At 33.8% G+C, this 22,014-nt stretch overlaps 1 protein-coding gene across 5 annotated transcripts in view; it reads right to left on the bottom strand.

Moving 5' to 3' along the window:
* bmal2 (basic helix-loop-helix ARNT like 2) overlaps positions 1 to 22,014 on the bottom strand; it is a 47,663-nt gene that overhangs the window by 15,570 nt on the left and 10,079 nt on the right. For 3 of the 5 annotated variants that reach the window (XR_012393799.1, XR_012393801.1, NM_131578.2), the window contains 6 exon segments: positions 10,026 to 10,146; positions 6,286 to 6,339; positions 6,147 to 6,185; positions 4,576 to 4,733; positions 4,317 to 4,396; positions 1,065 to 1,157 (listed from right to left, as the gene is read on the bottom strand). Coding sequence is in view for 2 of the 5 variants with exons in the window: in NM_131578.2 (NP_571653.2) it covers positions 1,065 to 1,157; positions 4,317 to 4,396; positions 4,576 to 4,733; positions 6,147 to 6,185; positions 6,286 to 6,339; positions 10,026 to 10,146 (545 nt within the window). In the remaining 3 variants the exon portion in view is untranslated. 5 annotated transcript variants of the gene reach the window in all.

A 22,014-nucleotide genomic window follows, 5' to 3' on the forward strand; every position in this document is an offset into this window, starting at 1 on the left:
AGTGAGTCTTATTACGTCTTACAGTGTGATACATTAATGCATGAGTAAGGCTTGGTTCAAACCAATCAGCGCGCTCTATTGTGGAACTTCATTAATATTCATTAGTGTCACCGTGTTTACGCCACAAAGACGCCACGTTGTGTTGGCAAAACAAGCATGAAGTGTTGCTTTTATAGTTTGCTGCCGTTAAGTTTCGTTTTCATTTTCTCTCTGTGAGAGCTCAGTCTCACATGTGGATTAACAGTGTACGCGACGCTCGACAACAATAACTTACGTGTCTGAGGATTATTGTTTACCTGAGAGCTGTTCTCATCTGCAAACGCTGAAATCTGAATTCGCTTGTAGTATTCTCTCCATAAAGACGCGGCTCTAGTTGCTGGTGATTGTCCTGTCTCTACAGATTTGGTAAGTGAGCGACCAGTGCTCTTTGTTTATTCAGTTTGTTCGTATCGAATTAAGTTAACTATTGCACTGAGTGCAGAAATGTTAGCACCGCATTTTGTGACCGGAATAACACACGCGGCTTTCTGATGCTACCTGCCGTGTGCATCTAAGTTTCCGGGAAATGCGGAGTTTTTTTTTCTCTCATTCGCCGTGCGGTATCAAACATTGCATGAAAAATACACGCTTGCAGCAGTTCCTTGAATCAAATATCTCGTTTGTCGCGAGAGGCATGAATGAATTCCCTAAATGAAAGAGCCAAACTGCTGTTAAAGTCCAACTTTTAATAATTTGGCAAATAATTCGACTACAGATGTCCATGTAAACACATTCACATTGTCCGCTGTGGGTGTGTATTTTGACTCTGAAACCCGCGCGTGCACAAATAGACACTCCCACACCATCCCACTTTAGTTCCTCCGACACTCCCCCCTAAACAGAGCTGGACACGCCCACTTTTCTGACTTTTTCCAAAGTGGAGGTGTGAAAACACCCTGCTGAAACGAGGGGGTTTCATGGCCCTTTAAAATATCAATGAAAAAATCATTTAAGATGCGTCCGTTTATAATGAATATCACTAAATTCAAAACATTCTTCGAGTCCTTATAGTCAAATTGTCCTACCCGACTGTAGTTCAGAGTTTTTGAAACCGATTCTGAGACAAAGACTATTTTTCCACGATCACAGCCAACCACAAAGAGAAATCCATCCGCTGCCTGGATGCAAGACAGAAAGAGAGAAATCATTTAGGCTTGTCATTTCAGTCACAAACAGTTCAAATGTGCTGCTTAAACAAAAGCTATTTTCAGAGGCTCTTCCACAAACATCAGCAATAATTTACTGTGATAATTCTTCACTTACAGCTTTAAAAAACCTTCCAATAATCAATAATGGGCTATATGCACAACTTGTGTTTTTCAGCCAATGATGAACTTCCGGTGAAAAGTTTGACTATTTTCAATTTCATAAGGTTCCTTTTACAGCATAAATGTTGTAATGCAATTCAAACATAATCAGTTAAATAGACTTGAGCATCCATTTGGTTGTTAAAGAGTAAAAAGAGACGACAGACCGTTTAAACGCAGGTGCCATCAGCAGGAGGCTAACGCAGAAACTCCATTGAAAATAGTGAGGTACAATTAATTTTCATATTTTAAAAACATGGCACAGAAAAATAGAATTTAATGCAGTGCTTCTTGTTTGGTCTGATACCCACTTTATATCGTATCTCAACAAGGCAGTGAAGATCACTGTTTTTAAAACAAAATCTGATTTTAAACGCAGCAATTTTGTATTGGATACCAATACATCTGAAGCACCAAGGCTGGCTGGCTGAAATTAATCCGTGTGCATTTACACTGTTGGAAATTTTCTGGATTTAACATTTAGTTACGTATTTAAGCAAAACATTTAAAACATTATTAAACGACAACTGGTCAAAATAACAAAACTATATGCCATGTTTTCAGACATGTTATTGCACTTTTTTTAAAAGCAGTGTTTTACCACAAAAAAAAGATAAGGAATCAGGATTTGAAAAACATTTACATTTAGTCATTTAGCAGACGCTTTTATCCAAAGCGACTTACAAATGAGGACAAGGAAGCAATTTACACAACTATAAAGAAGTTCAACTATAAAGCAAGTTTCAGGTCTGTAAAGTCTAAGAAGGAAAGTATTAGTAATTTTTTTTTTTGAGTACAGTTAGCGGTATATCCAGAGAGGCAATTGCAGATTAGGAAGTGGAGACTAAATAGTTGAGTTTTTAGTCGTAATGTGTAATAAACCAAAATCTGGTTTATTACACCAATTTCAACTGAAAAAATATTTAAAAATCTCTTCCTCCAAAGTGTTATTAAACAGACATTTCAGAAACTAAACTTAATACAATTTTTTCCATTTTCTTTAAAGTAACCCTCCCCTCCTACACCAATAACCCTGTTGCAACTATATACATCTAACAGAAAATAAGAAAAAAAGTTAAAGGAAAGAAAACCTACTCTTTTGGGGAAAAAAATTAATAAATAAAAATTCTGACTAAAGGTTATTGCATACTCAATCCGAAATTTTCATATGTTAATTTTGCACATTAAAAATTATTTTGTCGTTTTTCGCACCCGAAAATGCCATTGTACAAGCAAAAAGCTAAATACAGAATGGCGTCATATAAGCTAGAGACAACTTTGACAAACGCAGTGCATAACATATGCACATAACGGAGTAGGATAAACTTTTGTGCATAAACTAGGATGGAAACACTTTTATCAAACAAATTCCAGTATGCACATTAAAAATTATTGTGTATGGCCATACACCCAAAGCGCTTTACAATCATGAGGGGGAGTCTCTCCACACCACCACCAGTGTGCAGCATCCACTTGGATGATGCGACGGCAGCCACAGGACAACGGCGCCAGTGCGCTCACCACACACCAGCTATTGGTGGAGTGGAGAGACAGTGATAGAGCCAATTCGGTGGAAGGGGATGATTGGGAGGCTATGATCGTAAGGGCCGATAGAGGGACTTTGGCCAGGACACCGGGGTTACACCCCTGCTGTTTTACGAGAAGTACCATGGGATTTTTAATGACCACAGAGAGTCAGGACCTCAGTTTAACGTCTCATCCGAAAGACGGCGCCCACTGACAGTGTAGTGTCCCCTTCACTTTTACTGAGGCATTAGGACTCACACACACCACAGGTTGAGCACCCCCTGCTGGCCTCACTAACACCACTTCCAACAGCAACCTAGAGTTCCCTAGTGGTCTCCCATCCAGGTACTGACCAGGCTCAGCCCTGCTTAGCTTCAGTGAGTAACCGGTCTTGGGCTGCAGGGTGACATGGCTGTGACAAAAAATGCTTTAACTATCTCAGTATTACTGTTATTATATTATCAATTACCTCCAGAATTGTCAAGAGCATCTGTGCTCCGTGCTCTTTATGTGTCGGCATACTGTCTTCTGAGATGCAAGTCATTTCTTAAATCAAGAAAAGATTCACACAGCTTCTCCTAACGCAACAAATTATACACATTATAATAAAAAGCATGGTCCGCTTTTGTTCTGTTGCTTCGACATGTCAATGCTGCCGCCATCTATTATAATGTCTGTAGGCAAGTGGCGTTGCAAACCAGGTGAGTCTCACTCTGTCTCACTTTTAGAGACAAACCCTTTGGAAACAGGTGATTAACAATAAAATGAACATAAAATGTTAGATCTCATTCAGCTGTCCCCCTCACTTTTTAAATGTCCGTTACGCCCCTGTCCGTAGGTACTGCCAGTCTCTATTGAGAATTTGTTTACATGTGTGAATGTGTGAAGTACCACAAGCAATGTATCAAAATTTCACAGATATCCTGAAATAAAAGTTTGTATTTGGGGATAATCCAGTGCAACTCTTTGATAATGAGCTGAACTCTCCTTCTGTTACTCTTCAGTAACGGATGAACACAATATGCAGTCTATTCATCCTTCTTTTATCTACTTTGGAGAAGAGAGAGGAGGACAACTCTGAATTTTTTTGCGTTTTTTTTTATAACGGATTATTTTGCATTGGACTCAGTGTGCAAAGTTTGTTTGTGACGAATTTTTTGCATGTCTATGACAAAAAATGCATGTGAAAATTTCGGACTTCGATGTGTAAAGACCTTAATTTTGACCAATTGTAATTTGCCACAATAATAAAAAAAAAAAAACTTGGAAGAAATGTAATCAGATACTGAATAAAACAATTATTATTCTCATTTTACTCAAACCCACAGCTACTGAATTCACTAAATACAAAGAGAATTTTCAAGAGCTCTCTTATTTCTTTTGCCCAAGACTGTATATTAGAAACAGCTGTAGGGCACAGCTCAGTAAAAGTGCAGAATTTACCCTCAGGACGAGGTGCTTGAGTTCATCATCTGGTAGGAATGCAGGTTTGTAATTGGCTTCTGCAAAAGAGCTGGTTGCTCCTGAAAAGCAGAGACTTCATCACACCACATACATTCATAAACACTCAGCCTTGATAAGCTTTAATAAGGCATTCAAAAACAAACAACATATTTTCAAGCTGCATATTAGTCTTAGCGCATGCTGTTCTAAGAATCAATTATTGTTACCAGTATATTGAGCAGGTGTGCACTACAGGTACCTTTGAGTGATTTGAGGTGCTGGACAGCCATTCGTAGCACAGTGAGTTTGTCGAGTTTACGGGACATTGGGTTACAGGTGGGAATCATCGCTGCCAACTCGTCAATCAAATTATTCATCTTATCTCGCCTTCGCTTTTCAATCTGACTGTGAGGTTCCCTAGAAGATCATATTATGACATTAGGATCACATTATGACCACTGAACTCCTACTGAGATTAAATAAAATAAACTACACAATAAACAACTTTAGTGTTTAAGTTACGACATGAGATGAAGGGGGAATATAAATAAATGGTGTCACAAACAAAGCGGGCATAATAATTATAATCATAATAATTATAATAATTAATGAAATAAGTAATTATTAAATCCTTTATTACAAATGACATGCAACTTAAGGGACAATAAATGTATGACTAAAAATAGATAAATATATAAATGATAACAATAAAAGAGATTTTAAACCAAATATTAGTTGTTTATTAGTTTAAATAACCAATAATAATAAATAATAATAATAATAATAGTAATAATAACAAAACAATTAAAAATATATTAACAACAGCAAAAATAACAATCTTAAAAGGCAACAAAAAAATAAGTAGATAATTTATTATATTCGATGTTAAATAAAACATGGAACGAATGAAGTAATGGATGAATTAATGAAGGGATATAAATTAAATATTATTATTATGATTTATATTTATATTGGTATTTGGAGCATACAAATTCTTTACTTTTTAAATTGACGATACTTAAGTTTAATGATTTGGTTAAATTTAAAACAGCACAATTTATAATATAATAATAATTTACTTCCAAAATGCATACAAAAGATTTTTGAAGAAAGATAAGAGGGGTATAATCTGACATACAAACAAAGTTTTAGAAGGTTGAAAACAAGGACAACTTTAAAAAGTTTGTGTATGTCTGTCTGTGTGTTGTGGAACGATGGAACAGTCTAGAACATACTCCTAAACAATATCAGGATAATAATCAATTTAAAAAGTTGTATAAATATATATATATATATATATATATATATATATATATATATATATATATATATATATATATATATATATATATATATATATATATATATTTTTTTTTTTTTTTTTTTTTTAAAGGAGTATAATGATGAAGGTGATTGAAAAAGGATCAAATAAGAAAGGCATGATGAATTTTAATGAATGGCTATTTGCAGTACTATGTTTTTTTTCTGTGGGTCTATGTTACAAAATGTAAAGGTACACATGGAATCAAACATATAATTTGTCAAAGATGCCAAAAGGATAAAATATGTCTCATGAAAAAGGAGAGATAAGTAAAACAGGAAATAAGTGTATGTAATGGACGTATGATTCATGTGGTAATGTGGTGGGAAAATAATAAGCTTGTGCTTCATCCCACTCCATTTTCGAGTTGAATTGTATTTTTTTTTATATGATATTTTATGTATAATATTTGTTTGAAAATAAATAAATTAAATTAAAATTAAATCAATAATAATAATAATAATAATAATAATAATAATAATAAATTAAAAATTCTTAGTAACAAGTACCTGATGCACTTAATTTTTAAGTGCTGGTCATCTTCCGATCTAGGCAATAGAATAATAAAAAACACATTAACATTTTAAAAACGACTGAGAAAACAAAATTAAGATGAGCCATGCTGAGTTTCAGTAATGGATGCAGCACCTTCCCGCATCGTCCTCCATATCCTCATCTAGATTTGATGCAGATTTCATTTCCCTGCAAAACAAAGTGGTGAAATGATTAAAGTGAGTCATGAAATGCTGGACATCACACACAGACCACGCACTTCCCATTCCAACGCACAAAACAGGCCAAACAAGAGGATATTAATCACAAATCAGCAACAAAATCCTAATATCTAACAATAATGTGTTATACACCCACATAAAAGCTCTCCTGACTGAGCCGTATGCTGGTCTGAAGTGTATATAAGCATCGATGTTGGAAAGAAATATTATTTTAATAAAGGTGCCAAAAAAGTGCATTGATACAGCAATCAGATAATGTCAATGTCTTTCCAAACAGGAGATCAGTTGTTTATGACAATAGATTTTACCATAGATTTAAATGCAGCCAATCAGAAAAAGATTATTGACCCATTTAATCATTATGTATTAATGTCACAAGGCTCCAGATGTTTTTGAACAGCTAATACTCATTAACAAATTACATACATCAAGTTCAAATTAAACAAGAAAAATAAACAAATACAGATAAAATACAGTAATTTTTAATATATTATAATACTATACATAAGTAATTTTATGTACTCAGGCTGTATGTATTTGATCTAAAACATGGTGAAAACTTATATAATAACAATGCAATTTATTTCTGTAATTTAAAGACATTATAACTCCAGTCTTTAGAGTGACATTTTCCTTTATGAATTATTGTAATACCATGATTATGTGATACCGTGTCTCTGTTATGATCAATTATTATGGTGTTCATTTCCGTCAGCAATAATGGTCCTTATTATTCGTTTTACCTCCTTTATATGTTTGTGGAAATGCATATACATTTCCCTTACAAGATTCTTTCATCAGCAGAACAATAAAGAAAAACTGAAACTCTTTATGATCACTTTTGTTCACTATGCAGTTTTTAAAGGAATCTGGTAAATGGTAACATCAAGATTTTAAGAGAAATATGAAGAACATTTTTTTCAACATTGATAATAATCAGAAACATTTCTTGAGCTTTATGAGCTTTAGCTTATGATGCTAAAAATCCAATTACAAAACACTGGAATAAGTTGTGCTTCATTTCACCAAGAAAATTATTAGTTTAAATAAAAATTTCCCCCCCATAATATTACTTATTTCATTGCATTTTCAATTAAATAAATGATGCCTTGATGCAGGCCCAGATTAAGAACTCAGGGGCCCCTGGGCACATTGTCTTGTAAGGCCCCCTACCTGGCCGCATCCCTATAGTTAAACTAATAAAATAAGAATAATATAATAATTTTTAAATAGAATGAACCTATAATTTGTTGCCCACATATTTAAATAAATAATATATAGTACATATGTATTTATAGTCTACAAAGATTTAACTTATTTTTCAAAGCATTGAATAAAAATACTAATAAAACTAGTGAAAATTAATGTTTTTTAGTATACTTGTTCAAGTTCACTAAAACAGTACTATATATATAATATAGTACTAATACTATATTATTATATTAGTACTAATATATATATATATATATATATATATATATATATATATATATATATATATATATATATATATATATATATATATATATATATATATATATATATATTATAGAATTTTTAATGGGTATTTTAATGCATTGCTTTTACAAACGCATAAAGCATATTATTGGCATGGCACATAACACACAATGCCTCTCCAATCTAGTTCTATGAATCTGAGTCTTTCATAATACACACACTTGTTAATGATTTACTGTCTCTCTCCTCCTCTCCCTGTATTTTCCCTCGTGATGAAGACTATAGGCAAACAGCATAGAACAACTTGATTATAAACCTAAAGTATCCGAAATGCACACACTATACCTCTTATCTCCCGTCTCTCTCTCTCTCTCTCTCTCTCTCTCTCTCTCTCTCTCTCTCTCTCTCTCTCTCTCCAGTCTCTCTCTCTCTCTCTCTGCCTGGTTAATGCTACCTTACTCATTTAACTTTACCAAAACGTCGTCCTCTATACCCGCATTTTCCTGATCATGGGTCTGTTTGAAGAAGGTGTGTTTGGAAAATGCCTCAATAAGGATGCCTCATCTCCTCTTTCTCTCGCGTTTGCTAAATCCACTTGTTCACTAATTTTTTATCTATGACAAAATACTAATATTACACTACAGTCCGCTCAGTTAAGTGCGGGTTATTTCAAAACTGACGTTTCCGCGCTTGACCAATTACAGCATTCTGTTTAGTTAAAGAAGACAATTTAAATATAATAATAATATTAATGTGATAGGAATTTTTTTTGCTCAGAGGAAATACAGTTGTCTGAGCAAAATAGTTTTTACAGAGAGGGAGGCACCTTTATTAAGGCTAAACATTATTAAATACCCACGAGGCACATGTGACTTTAATGCACACTTGCATTATTTATTAAAAATGTTTTCTTACTGTTAAAAATAAATATATTTCCAATCTAATATGTTAAGGGGAGACAAAAAAGTAGCACAAGTTCAGCTGATGGTGGATTCGAAACGGGTTGATCAATCGCGTCAAAAGATGTTGCTGTGCGTTTTACGAGGTCATGTTGTCTATGTCAATCAGGCACCGACAGGCGTAAACCCTGAACAGCCTATTCCAACTAGGTGCGCTATTTGCAATTAGCCTAATAAAAAGACACTCTGAAAAAGTCATTTTTCCCTCGCCCTCACAGGAGCCCCCAAGTGCGCACGGGCCCCTTGGCCTGTGCCCATATGGCCAATTCGTTAATCCGGCCCTGCCTTGATGAGAAGAAGAGAAATCAAGTATAAAAAAGTGCCTCCACTCGACACAAATAGAAACACATGTATACACACTCTTCTACAGTTATCAACATTTGAAGCGAATCAAAAATGCCTTGCCTTTTTAACCTAACTTTAACCTAAAAAGTGAACATTGACTTGCCTAATTAACCTAGTTAAGCATTAAAATTGCACTTTAAGATGACTACTAGTGTCTTGAAAAATTTGTCATAAAATTTTATGTATTGTCATCGTGGCAAAGATAAAAGAAATCAGTCATTAAAACTATTACATTTAGAAATGTGTGGGGAAAACCATCTCCGTTAAACAGAAATTGGGTTAAAAATATATAGGGGGTAATAATTCATGACAGCTGATAATTTTGACTTTAACTGTATACAGATCAATAAACAGACAGACAGACAGATATATGGATTGACGGATGGATGGATATATAGATGGATGGATATGCGTGGTTATATCGATAGATGGATGAACAGATGCTGGATGAAGGATAAGAGTAACAGACAGACAGGCCAACTGACAGACAGACAGACAGAACAATGGATGAATGGATGGATGGGAAGGGATAAGATAGACAGACAGACAGACGGACAGATGGACGGATAGATGGGTATTTGGATAGATAGATTGTGGATGAAGGATAGACAGACAGGATACACAGACAGAACGATAAATAGAACGATAGATAGAATGATAGATAGAACACAATAGAACGACAGATAGATAGATAGATAGATAGATAGATAGATAGATAGATAGATAGATAGATAGATAGATAGATAGATAGATAGATAGATAGATAGAATAAAACGATTAGATAGACAGAGACAGATAGGTAGATTAAAATGGATTAGACAGACAGACAGACAGATAGATAGACAGACAGACAGATAGATAGATAGACAGACAGACATCTGACTGTACTGACAGGTTGTCCATGCTGCCTTTCCTCTTCCTGGGCAGCTCCATGAGGCTTGAGGCTGATGTGGGGGTCATCAAACCAGACAAAGACGCAGAGAGACCCTGAGGCTCCTCCTCCAGCACATCTCCTGTCATCAGACACACACACACACACTATTCAGTAAATGACAAACAGAAACGTGCTGAACAAGCCGAAAAAGAAGCAACGTGCCACATATCAGAACCAGGCCACAGTGGAGTAGATTTCATAACAGACATGGAAAGAATCAGACCATCTGTAATTGGCGCACAAGCAGTCAAAGGAGTTTTGTGTGAATTCAGAGTGATACTTTTTGTCTGAATGACGACTTAAATAATAAACAGGACATTTTTTTTAAAGTTCGTCACAAGAAAAAAAAAAAAAAGGTGTCATTTTAAAACCCAGAAACCTATTTTACACCTGGTTCTTAGAAATATACAGGAAGTTCACTTGCAACAATGAGGAACTTTACAGACAACCTACTTCACCACTGCGACAACCTGCATCTCCCTTTCTTTCATGCTCATCAACTGGTTCAATCAGACAACCAGGAATCAATTTAACATACAGGCACTGGCTTCTTGTAAAAATGATGAGTGGACCACTTTATTTGCATAACATCCAGTTTTGACCAATGAGGTCAAAAAAGCACAAAGAACATATTATGTATCCTGTTACTAATGAACAAACATATATACATGCAGTTGAAGTCAGAATTATTAGCCCTCCTGTAAATTTTATTCTTCAATTTCTGTTTAATGAAGAGAAGATTTAACATTTCTAAGCATAATAGTTTTAATAACTCATTTCTAATAACTGAATTATTTTATCTTTGTCAGGATGACAGTAAATAATAATTTACTAGATATTTTTAAGACACTTCTATACAGCTTAAAGTGACATTTAAATGCTTAAATAGGTTATTTAGGTTAACTAGGCAGGTTAGGGTAATTAGGCAAGTCATTGTATAATGATGGTTTGTTCTGTAAACTATCGAACAAAAATATAGCTTAAAGAGGCTAATAATTTTGTCCTTAAATGTTTTTTTTTTAAATTAAAAACTGCTTTTATTCTAGCTAAAAAAAGACAAATAAGACTTTCTTCAGAAGAAAAAATGTTACCAGACATACTGTATAAATTTAAACATCATTTGGAAAGTAAAAAAAATAATTAAAAAATCAAAGTGGGGCTAATAATTCTGACACACAATAGGGCTTCACAATCGTTTCAGCATCGACATCTCAATGTGATTGTTCACAGTCACGAGTAAACGCAATGGTGAGTCTGGATTATAATTTATAATTTTGCAAGTGTTTTTTGAGGCCTGACTGTGTGAGGGTTTTAAAAGCATTCAGACATACTGTTTGTAACTTTAACAAAAACTTATAACGAGTCATTTTATTAAATTGTTAATAAAACAAAGACTACGCAATGTTGTTTTACAATTGTTTATGCAATTACTGCATACCTGAATACAGTTCAACTCCTCTGAAAACAAAACACAGTTTATGTCAATTATATCCTTTTCTTTATTGAATTTATCTATAGTTGTAGATTGTTTCTAATATTTTATGCATATGCACTCCCCTACAGAATCATCCTAATCAATCTAAAATTATAGATTCTTTACAACCTTTATTCAATATACATAAATGAATAAAAAATTATTGCAATGTAAAATTTTCCCAATGTCATGCAGCCCTAACTGTACAATTATCATGAACAAATAATTATAATATTTTTTTTAAATTAATGAAATAACTAAATTGAAACCGGTAAAAACTTTATATGTATTGGTTTTGTATTGATTTTATCAATTCATATGATTATAGAGATGATTATCAATAACAATACTGAAAAAACATTTATTAAAATAAAAAGATCACTATTGACCTTAAGCAGATTATGAAAATGATCATATAAATGATGGCAATGAACTTAAATGGAAAAAAAGTCAATTACAAATAGAAATAATTATCATATAAAAATTAATAGATTATAATTTTCACATAAAAAACTCATTTGCTGGTTCCTTCAGACCCACAGGAATCAGTTTAAAATACAAGCTTATTTTTTTTTGGACAAATGACAAGGCTTTATGGAAGTGGGGCTGGTTTTATTTATATAACATCCAGGCTTGACAATTGAGGACAGAACAGCAGTGTCAAACACCAGGATTCGCTGAATTTCAAGCAGCTTTTGGATTTCTGGATTTTGGCATAAGTCACAGAGCAGGATTTAGTTATAGTTGGAAATTAAAGCCAAGGACTCTGCTTGACGAAATATCTTTAATTCAATTTTGGTTTTTCCTTTATTTGAAACAGAAACAACAGGCCTAGTGTGATTATTAAAATAGAGAAGAGTGCATATTAAACAAATATATTCTGAGTGGAGAAGCAAAAGCTCCACACAAACTCTATCAGGCGGCTTGCTTCAATTAAACGTGCTTCACAAATGCAACAAGATCAAAAGGTTATTAGATTTTTCTTCATTTGCGCACTTAAAAATATTGTTTTCCAGTTATAAGCATTTCAATAAAATAGACCAGCTGGGAGACACAAGAAGAGGGATCACAACATAAAAACTTAGAAAACATATTTAGGCATACACTGTAAACGATTTCTGTTGTTTTCACAGTATTATACTGCATTTCTCAACAGTTTTTTACTGTATAAGCTGTGCACAGTCTATTACTGTATATATTGTTGTTTTCACAGTATAATAATGTATTTTCAACTTTTCTATACTGTGAACATGGTTAACAGTATGTTACTGTAGATTTTACCATGAATTTTCGGGGAAAATCAGTTACTGTGCATCTAAATACAGTACTGAAAATGACCAAGAACAACTCCAAACACACTATATATTATGATTATTATGTTTATTTATTTTTAGACAAATTATTTTGTGAAGTAAATAACCTAACGAGTTTCTTCAGACTGTTCAGTGCATTAAACTGTCCCTTGGTTTTTAGGTGCACTGCACCTTCATTTTATAAGGTAACATTTAAATATTAAATAATATTTAATAAACATAACTTTGTGCTAAACCAAAACGTAAATTGGAACAAAAATAATTGATTCAAGTAACCAAAGACTGTTAAACACACAAAATGATTTCAAAGTCAGCTTTAAATGTCAGAGTGACCAACCTGCTTTAGACGGATTCAAGAATATTGGGCACCCATATGGGCCACCGTAGAGGTCACATATCTCCGCATTTCCAAAACAACATTTTAAAATACGCACTATCTTAATAAATAAACCACAGACTTGAGTTTAAAACAACTACATTCTCGCATGAAAAACGGTTAAAACTTTATTTCATAGCACATTTATTATCTAGTCATCGAAGACAGGGGCATGTCTCAATAATGTCTAGGCCGATTAAAGCATGAGGTTTGCCGGATACATGAGTGATGGATCGCCGTCAACCACTGGAGGTCAGAATCTCCCCTATCGGCAAAGCACACTTAAAATTAGACATGATATCTATAAACAAACCACAAATTTAAGTTTGGAAGAACTACATTCTCGCATGAAAAACTGTTAAAACTTCATTTCGTGACATATTAAACACAATATTTATGATATGATCTGGCTTTTCTCATCCGCCATTATATTTGCTTGTTGGTGTGAAATGAACGCTAGGAGAAAAAAACATTAATTCTCAAAACATTTCAAGCGAACCTTATTCTTATTGTTAAAGTCTTATATGATAAAGGTATATGTAATATTTTCGCTGGTAAAGTGAAAAAAAAAATACTATTTTATCAATATCACGTTTGCACTGGTTCGATTCGGCACTCAAACGACACCGAATCGGATTGAACCGTTTGCTCGGGAATTATTTTATCACACGTGTTCACAAGCACATTCAGCAATATGTGTATAAATGTGTGTGGCCGAGCAGTATAACGAAATAGTAATGATTCATTGTTGTGTCTTACAATAATATACAAAAAGGAATCGGTTTTAGGCGGATTCGACTCTTTACTGTTCTAAGGAGCCGATTCATAGAACCGAGCCGACTCGATTCGACCTTCACCAGGCAAGCAACGGCTCTCCTAATTTGAAATCAATCTGTCGCCTTTTCTTCCAGTGAATTCATCCTCGGCAAGTGTTTAAAAAGTCAAATTCTGTTCGTTAAATAATTGTTTTGTGTATATTTCCGTGTGGTGTGTGTGTAATTTAAAATAATTAACTAAGTTTCTTTAGTTGTAGGTACTTATGTCACGTTATTCGACGCCAGACTGTAGTGTTTGCGAGGTATTAACGTTAGATAACTTACAGTGAGTTTATCTTGAGTGAGTTTTTGACCATAGTAACGTTACCTGAAAAAAACTTAACTTTTACTTGGTTAACAGCATTAATGTATTCTCTATTTCAGCACAAGACTGAGATGAAGGCAAAGCCATGAAAAGTTAAACGTTTAACGTTCAGGTAAGCTCTGGTCTTCATGTGGTCATTTTGACTAAGTTATCATTATGGTTAAATTTGTTAACTGTAAGTTAACTTAGTTATTCAAACTAAACTCCCAATGAAATAAGTCTAAACGGTTTTATTAAATTGAGCTGATAATAAAATTCAGTTGATGTCTTTAAGCTAACGTTAATATTAACATAATTCATATTAATTGTCTATTTCTCGCTGGTTAATGAGCTTATTGTATAACGTTAGTGTGTCATTAATTGTACATTTTATTTTTGGTGTTCAGGTGTAGGGAATGATTTGTATAAAAATTCATTTGAACCCCATACAGATTGGTATGGTTGTACCATAGATTTAGATTATTAAATGTTAAGTCTTATTTTACTCTTATTATATTTATCTTTTTTTGCAGCTACAGCAATTGATGTTGAAAAACTGATGCTACCAATCTCTCCTCACTTGATTATTCAAGGTAATGTTGATGTCTTCCTCATTTTGATTAGATTTTGAAATGTCAAGCTGTTCACAGATTTGTTGTGAGGAGTTTTATGTACAACCTCTTTTTCTTCTTCCAGTAGCGACGCAGTGGCACAGTTGGTAGTGCTGTCGCCTCACAGCAAGAAGGTCGCTGGTTCGAGCCTCGGCTGGGTCAGTTGGCTGAATACAATGGCATAATGATTCTGCTTGCTCACAGGAGGTAATTGATTTAGTTTTCCTCAAGCGATACATCAGTTTTTATGAGTAATGCGTGACACTTCAATTGAAGGGACAGTTCACCCAAAAATGAAAATAATGGCATCTTTGGCATCCTCCACTTGTTAAAAAATGTTTTGTTCCATTGAACACAAACTCATATTTTTTTAAAGAAATTTGGTTCAAATATGGATGTCAATAGTTACAGGTTTCTAACATTCTTCAAAATATCTGCTTTAGTGTTCAACAGAAATTCAAACTGGTTAAAAACACATGGAGTAATGGTGGCAGAAAAGTAAACTATCCTTTTAAATATTTTATTCTGAGACTTATTTATATGTGTCTTGTCTTTTGCCATATTGTCTTTCTAGCTCAGATTGTGATGGACCTGGAATGCGACACCAGTTACTCCTAAGTCAAGAACCAAATAAAGCACAGATGTGGAGGGATATGCAACTAAACTAACTGGAGGAAAGGAACCTTTAGGTAAAAACTCCTGCTTTATTTAGATCTGAAGTATTTTATTTGGCATAGAGTATTATTTTTTTATTGTTATTCTAATTTTATGTTATGTATATACTGAATATAAGTCATTTAAATTTCACAAATGACTGAATATAAAATATCATCTAGATGTCTTATTTTTCATTGTCTTAAACATTGGTGCTCAACCCTGTTCCTGGAGATCGACCTTTCTGCAGAGTTTAGCTCCAACCCTGATCAAACGCAACTAAACAAACTAAATAGCATCTGAAAGAGCACTTGGTAAATAAAGACAGGTGTTCTTGATCAAGGTTGCAGGTGAGCTCTGTGGCAAGGTAGATCTCCAGGAACAGGGTTGAGCACCCCTGATCTAAATGCTCAAAAATGCTGTTTCCGAGGCGAGGTTGGATGTAGTTCAGAAATAGATTCATTAGAATCAATGCTTAAAGTAAATGTTTACTTCTCTCTGTAGACCAAACATGCTTAGTATCCCACACATTTTAATAATAATAATTTATTTTGGTTACTTTTACATCTATATATGGGTAAGCAAGTATTTTATAAATAAAATTATTTTAAACCACTTGACTTAACCAAATGACTCTAGCTGCTGGGAAAAAACATGTAAAATAACAGATTTTTTTTTTTACAGTGTGGGTGAACATACTACCTTGATGTCCAACAAAGGCTGCACAAGAGCTCATTTGATGGCACATATTCTGTCCTGTCTACATCTCTGACAACCTGGATGTGCTTCGACATCAGTGAGTAATAAATCTTCATATTATCATGCATTAAGGATTTCTGTAAGCCTATTTTTAATGTTTGTTTGTAATCAGCAGTGACTGTTTTAAAAAAATTGGTATTTAAATTATTCTTAACGTTTTACTGATGCTGTGCACAGTAACGTCATGATGATTTAATTTGAGGAAATGTCACTGGTGAGGTGTAATAATATTTATTTGTCTCACTGACATGCCATCACTGCATATTGAAATACAGTAATATGAATTGACCGCAGAATATTTCCACAAACATTTCATGTAGTAGACTGCTTGACTACTCTTCAGTTGTCTGCTCAACTTTAACACATTTCGTTGTGTTGCTGCGCCTCTCGGCAGATTTTGCCAAAAATTAATGCTTAGTGATTACTTTGTTTTATGCGAACCAAATGTCAGTAAATTATCATTAGCATTATTTTTTTTTTAATCACCCATGGCTTTCATGTTCTCTAACGTAATCTTGTCTGTAAGTTAGAAGTAGATTTTCACATGTTAAAAGCTTAAAAGTACTGGATTAACATTAGTCACTTTAAATTAGATTATTTTATTTATTTATTTATTTATTTTTAATATGTAGCCTCTTAAGGTCAGAATGAACTGTGTTCACCCCTCTTAAATTCGTGGAAGCGCTAGTGTGGTCATGGAATCAGATATTCAAGCTATACAGAGTCAGACATTAAGTTAAGATGAGACTTTATTTTTTACATACCTGTGTGGACACTTGACTAGTGTTGACTTGACTGATCTTTTCCCCATTAACGTTAGTGTAATTGTAAATAGACAACAATCTGTATTTTGCCAACAAAAACTATAAAAGTGTTTTATATATATAAAACAGCAGTGCGGTGTTTGGTTTCTAAATGAATGAAATAATTTGAGGCATGATTAGTTTTTACTCCAGTGATTGATTTTGCTTGTCATTTTTGCAGGATCATCAGAAGTGCTCCTGCCCCTTTTCACTGTCCCTTTTCCACAACACAATTTGGGCTTCATCATTTCCTGTCTTGTAGCAGTATTTTCACCTGTTTTTAAAATTGTAATACTTTTTGATGCATTAATTGTTGACTGGTTTTAATGATCAATTGTTCATTAGTGTTCTGTTGCTGTGTTATATTGAATAATTGCTATTGTTTCAGTAGGGTTTACACAATAAACTTTTATTGTGAAGTTAAAAGTTCAGTTTCTTTATTTTTCTTGTATTTCTTGAACAGTTAAAATAACATTTGTGCAATTTTTGAAAATTTTTGCTTATTATAAAGTAGCACTATTAAATACAATAAAATAACATTTAATAACTGTAAAATACTATACAGTAATAATGAAAGTAACGTTAAAATACCGTAGTTCTGCATGGTAAAAATGTACAGTAAAATACTGTTTTTAATTTTGCAGTATGTGTATCACTACTGTAATTGGTGTTACAGTAAAAAAAGAAAACAGTAAAATGATGTATTACATTTGACAGTAAATGTAATACTAAAGTAATTAGTAATACAGTAATGTTACTGTTTTATGAAATACAGCAGCTACTGGATAATTGTTGCCAGTAACTTACTGTTAATTTAACAAGAAATCGTTTACAGTGTAGGATGATAACTGTTTTCAAGGTATACTATGGTTTGGAAAAGTCAAGGTTTTAAAACAGGCAAAATACTCTGTTATGTTTTCTGTTATACACCTAAGGGGTGTATGTATTTTTGTACATGTTTATTAGAACTATTTTATTATATTTTTTGGGGGCAAGAGTATCTGCAGCTGAAAAGGACCCTTCACATCAAAAAATACTGTTCCAAAATGCTTTAAACGTTTCTTAAAATAAAATAGAATGTTACAATACCATGATATTTTGTACAATACCATGATATTTTTATCCAAGGTTATTATACCGTCAATATATTGTACCGGCTCATGCTTAAACATATTAATGGATACTTTTGTAAGCTACAAATACAAACTTGGATTTTCACCGAAATTTTTTGTTTAAATCATCCATTAAGAAATTTAAACAAAGATTTTTTTTCTACTGTGTGATAAAATTTAACAATACAACTACATTTTTAATTTGATCAAACAATAATTTCATATAAAAAAGAAACTATTTTATTAAAGATAATAAATGAAACTTACTATAGAACTATATAGTTATTATTCATTTATTTTCCATTAGATTTATGCCTTTTATTGATTGGGGATCGCCACAGTGGACTGAACCGGCAACTCATCCAGCATATGTTTTATGAAGCGGATGCCCTTCAAGCTGCCCTTCAAACTCTCACATTCACACACTCACTCATTAACTACGGCCAATTTAGCTTATTCAATTCACCTATAGAGCATGTCTTTGGACTTGTTGGAGGAGCACACGGAAGAAACCCATGCCAACACAGGGACTCATGGAGAACATGCAAACTCCACACAGAAACACCAACTGGCCCAGCTGGTACTCAAACCAGTGACCTTTTTGCAGTGAGGTGACAGTGCTAACCACTGAGCTGCCCTTTTTCTACTATTGAAATAATGAAAAAGAATAAAATGTTTTGTGTTTATTTTTTCAATGTAAAATTGTTATTCATTACTTTACAATCATTTGACATACTACTACTTACAATAGTATTAATTATAAAACTTTTATTTTATTATTATTAATATTATTATTAGTAGTAGTAGTAGTAGAAGGCATGGGCCGGTAATAAGACTCTGATGCCATGATAACCTTGTATAAAAATATTACGGTTTCATGGTGTTGTGATTACTGCTCTAAACTATAAAACAAAACCTTTGTACGTAAACATGTCAGGCTAAATAATTAAAGTAAATAATTGACTTCTGCTGTCTTCATTAGCATAAAAAACACTGGTTTCTTTACAATTTAAAACAGTCTCTTTGGATATCGATTTTACCAGTTGTGTCGATAAACAGATATCATCCCATGCCTTGAGTACCTGCAACTTAAGTAGCAGTAGTAGTAGTAGAAGTAGTAGTAATAGTTGTGGCTATAGTGTTGATGGTAGAACTCATTACAACAAAAACAACAAAAATTATTAATATAAAAATAAAAGCATTCTTTAGAAATGCCCTACACTGTTTTTAAAATCATTATTATTTGAATTATGAATATCATAAAATAATAAATGTTACTGTAAATTTTAATTTTCATTACAGTAAACAAAGTAACAACTAGTCCATGCAGTACTACAATGCCTGTGCCAAAGCAAATAAAAACAAACTCCTGACTTCACATGTGAACTGCTCATCACATTGCAGTCTAAATCCCAGCCACAGCATTAGTTTAAAAAAAGAACCACGATACGATTTTCTTCAATCAAACTCCACAGCTCTATCTGCCACCAACACACATAATGAAGCGGACTTTGCCATCTGTTAGTGCCATTGACCACCGTAATCCATTCACAAACTCCCTGTGAGTAGAGCAACTAATTCATGAAGAGGCTTTCACGACGCAGTCTGTTTTCCCTGCTGCTTCACCTGCTGCTTTAAGCCTCAAAGATCAACAGCACCTCATCAGGCCTGATCTGCATCTGCCCGATCTGTACACACGTGCACCTACTCACTCTGTGTGTGTGTGTGTGTGTGTGTGTGTGTGTGTGTACGTGTGTATGTATGTGTGCGGTTACAAAGCCATCAGGTTCAGGCGACAATGGAGCAGGCCAGGCCAAACACAGCTTGTGCCCCTGGCTCCTATATTTAACAGTGCTCCGTGGGCCCAGTGACCTAAATAGTCGTTAACAGATCGGCAACAACCTGATTTTTAATCCCTTGTGCTGGAGTGAAGATCTGCGGCAGGATTATTTGGTTTTATGAGGCCGATAGGAAGGCCGAATCCAACAGAGAAGAGCTCCATCTTTCTCTAGTTCATGATATTACCTGCACTCCACTGACCTGCATTCAGATGCTAACGCTCCTGACGTCACTTCCACAAGAGAAAGGCCATTTCACTGACTCACGGCTTGTAATGTTGTGAGGATTTTCCAGGATGGCACTAATAACCGAGGCATTCAAATGCTTTAAAAGATTACCCTCTCAACTTAAACATTCATCTGATCTTATACCTAAATGACAACGTTCATTTGGAAGACTACCAGCCAGGGTTAAAAGCCTTTAGACAAAATGTTTCATTGATATTGTCAACGGTTTGGAACTGCCAACAAATAAACAAACACAACAGCCAATGAAATTGCGGTATTTATAAAAGTAATTTAAGTTGATGCAGACATTTTTTAGACCTGCTTGCTTTCCATAACGAAAAACTGAACCACTTACATCGCTTAAAATGTTCTATGTTGGGCCGCTGAGTAAATATACCGTATATACTGCATTTTAAATTCTGACATGATGCGAGGAAATGGCTGGAGGAGAACAGCTCCTTAAAGCTTAAGATCTCACTAGGAAATGTCATGGCCAATCAAACACAGCCTGGAGCATGCACATCAATGATCAACGTAGTGATCTATGTTTTGTTCTGATTGGTCAGTGTTTTTCACTAGCATTTTACATTCATGGGATTTGTATGAGAACGAGCAAACGATGATGTTTAATGTTTACAGGATGGACATTTTCATGTACTGAACTTAGGGCTGGGCAAACTTTACAAAAGGTGTCACAATATCAATTTTCATGTCATGCGATATCGATACTTATGGAATTTTTTTTTTAACAATACATTTAGGAATATTAGGATTTAACCACTATTTTAATTTACCAACATTACTAAGGCAAACAGTTTTATTAGTCAAAAACTAAAATATTTAAACTAAATTTCTCATCTCTTTATAATAAAATAAACACAAGTGATGAAGAGACACTTAAATTTGAAAAACAAAATGTTACAAAGTGTGAACAATGGTAAAGCGTAAATACTGAACAATCGAGGCAAACTTTAACGTAGATCAACATCTGTAAGGTGTGAGTAATAATGATACAGAAAACCTCAAACTCTGTAAACAGAATAAATTATGATAATTAAATTTGATCCATCATTATTCAAATAGATATTGCAACATTACAAATTGTGAAGTTGAATGACTACATTACACCCACGCTAAAAAGAATTTCAGATGGGGTGCTAGTGGCTGGAATGCACAAGAAAAAAACTAAACAAAAAGCCACTCTAAAGACATCCTTTTTATAATTTAAAATTTCCCCACTCATTTTTGCACGTGTTGTTATTCTAACCAGAAGTGACAAGCACAAGTGTATGGTTTCCTTGACCATGAGCTTTGTGCTCACGCTTTCTCAGACAATGACAAATGGACAGATCATTGCTGCAGCTCCGATACAAGTTTATTGAAAAAAGTAAAAAAGTGCTGTAGTGTTTGGGTGCACTGTGTTTATCTGAGGTAATTAGTCTGCGGTTACGGAATGTGTATACTCCATACAAAGTCTGAAGCAGATTGGTTAATTCTAATTGCATGAATTGCAGTACGCTCGAGGCATTCAGAAAAGTTTATATGTTTTCAAATAGGTGAGGCTGGAAAATGCATGCACATGTGCACGTATCTCCAATGTGTGCGTCATGCAAGTTGCGCGCCTCCATTGGAAATGACAAATTTACACCTTAAGCTTATT

The sequence above is a fragment of the Danio rerio genome, chromosome 18 (assembly GCF_049306965.1).
Source record: "Danio rerio strain Tuebingen ecotype United States chromosome 18, GRCz12tu, whole genome shotgun sequence".
NCBI lineage: Eukaryota > Metazoa > Chordata > Actinopteri > Cypriniformes > Danionidae > Danio > Danio rerio.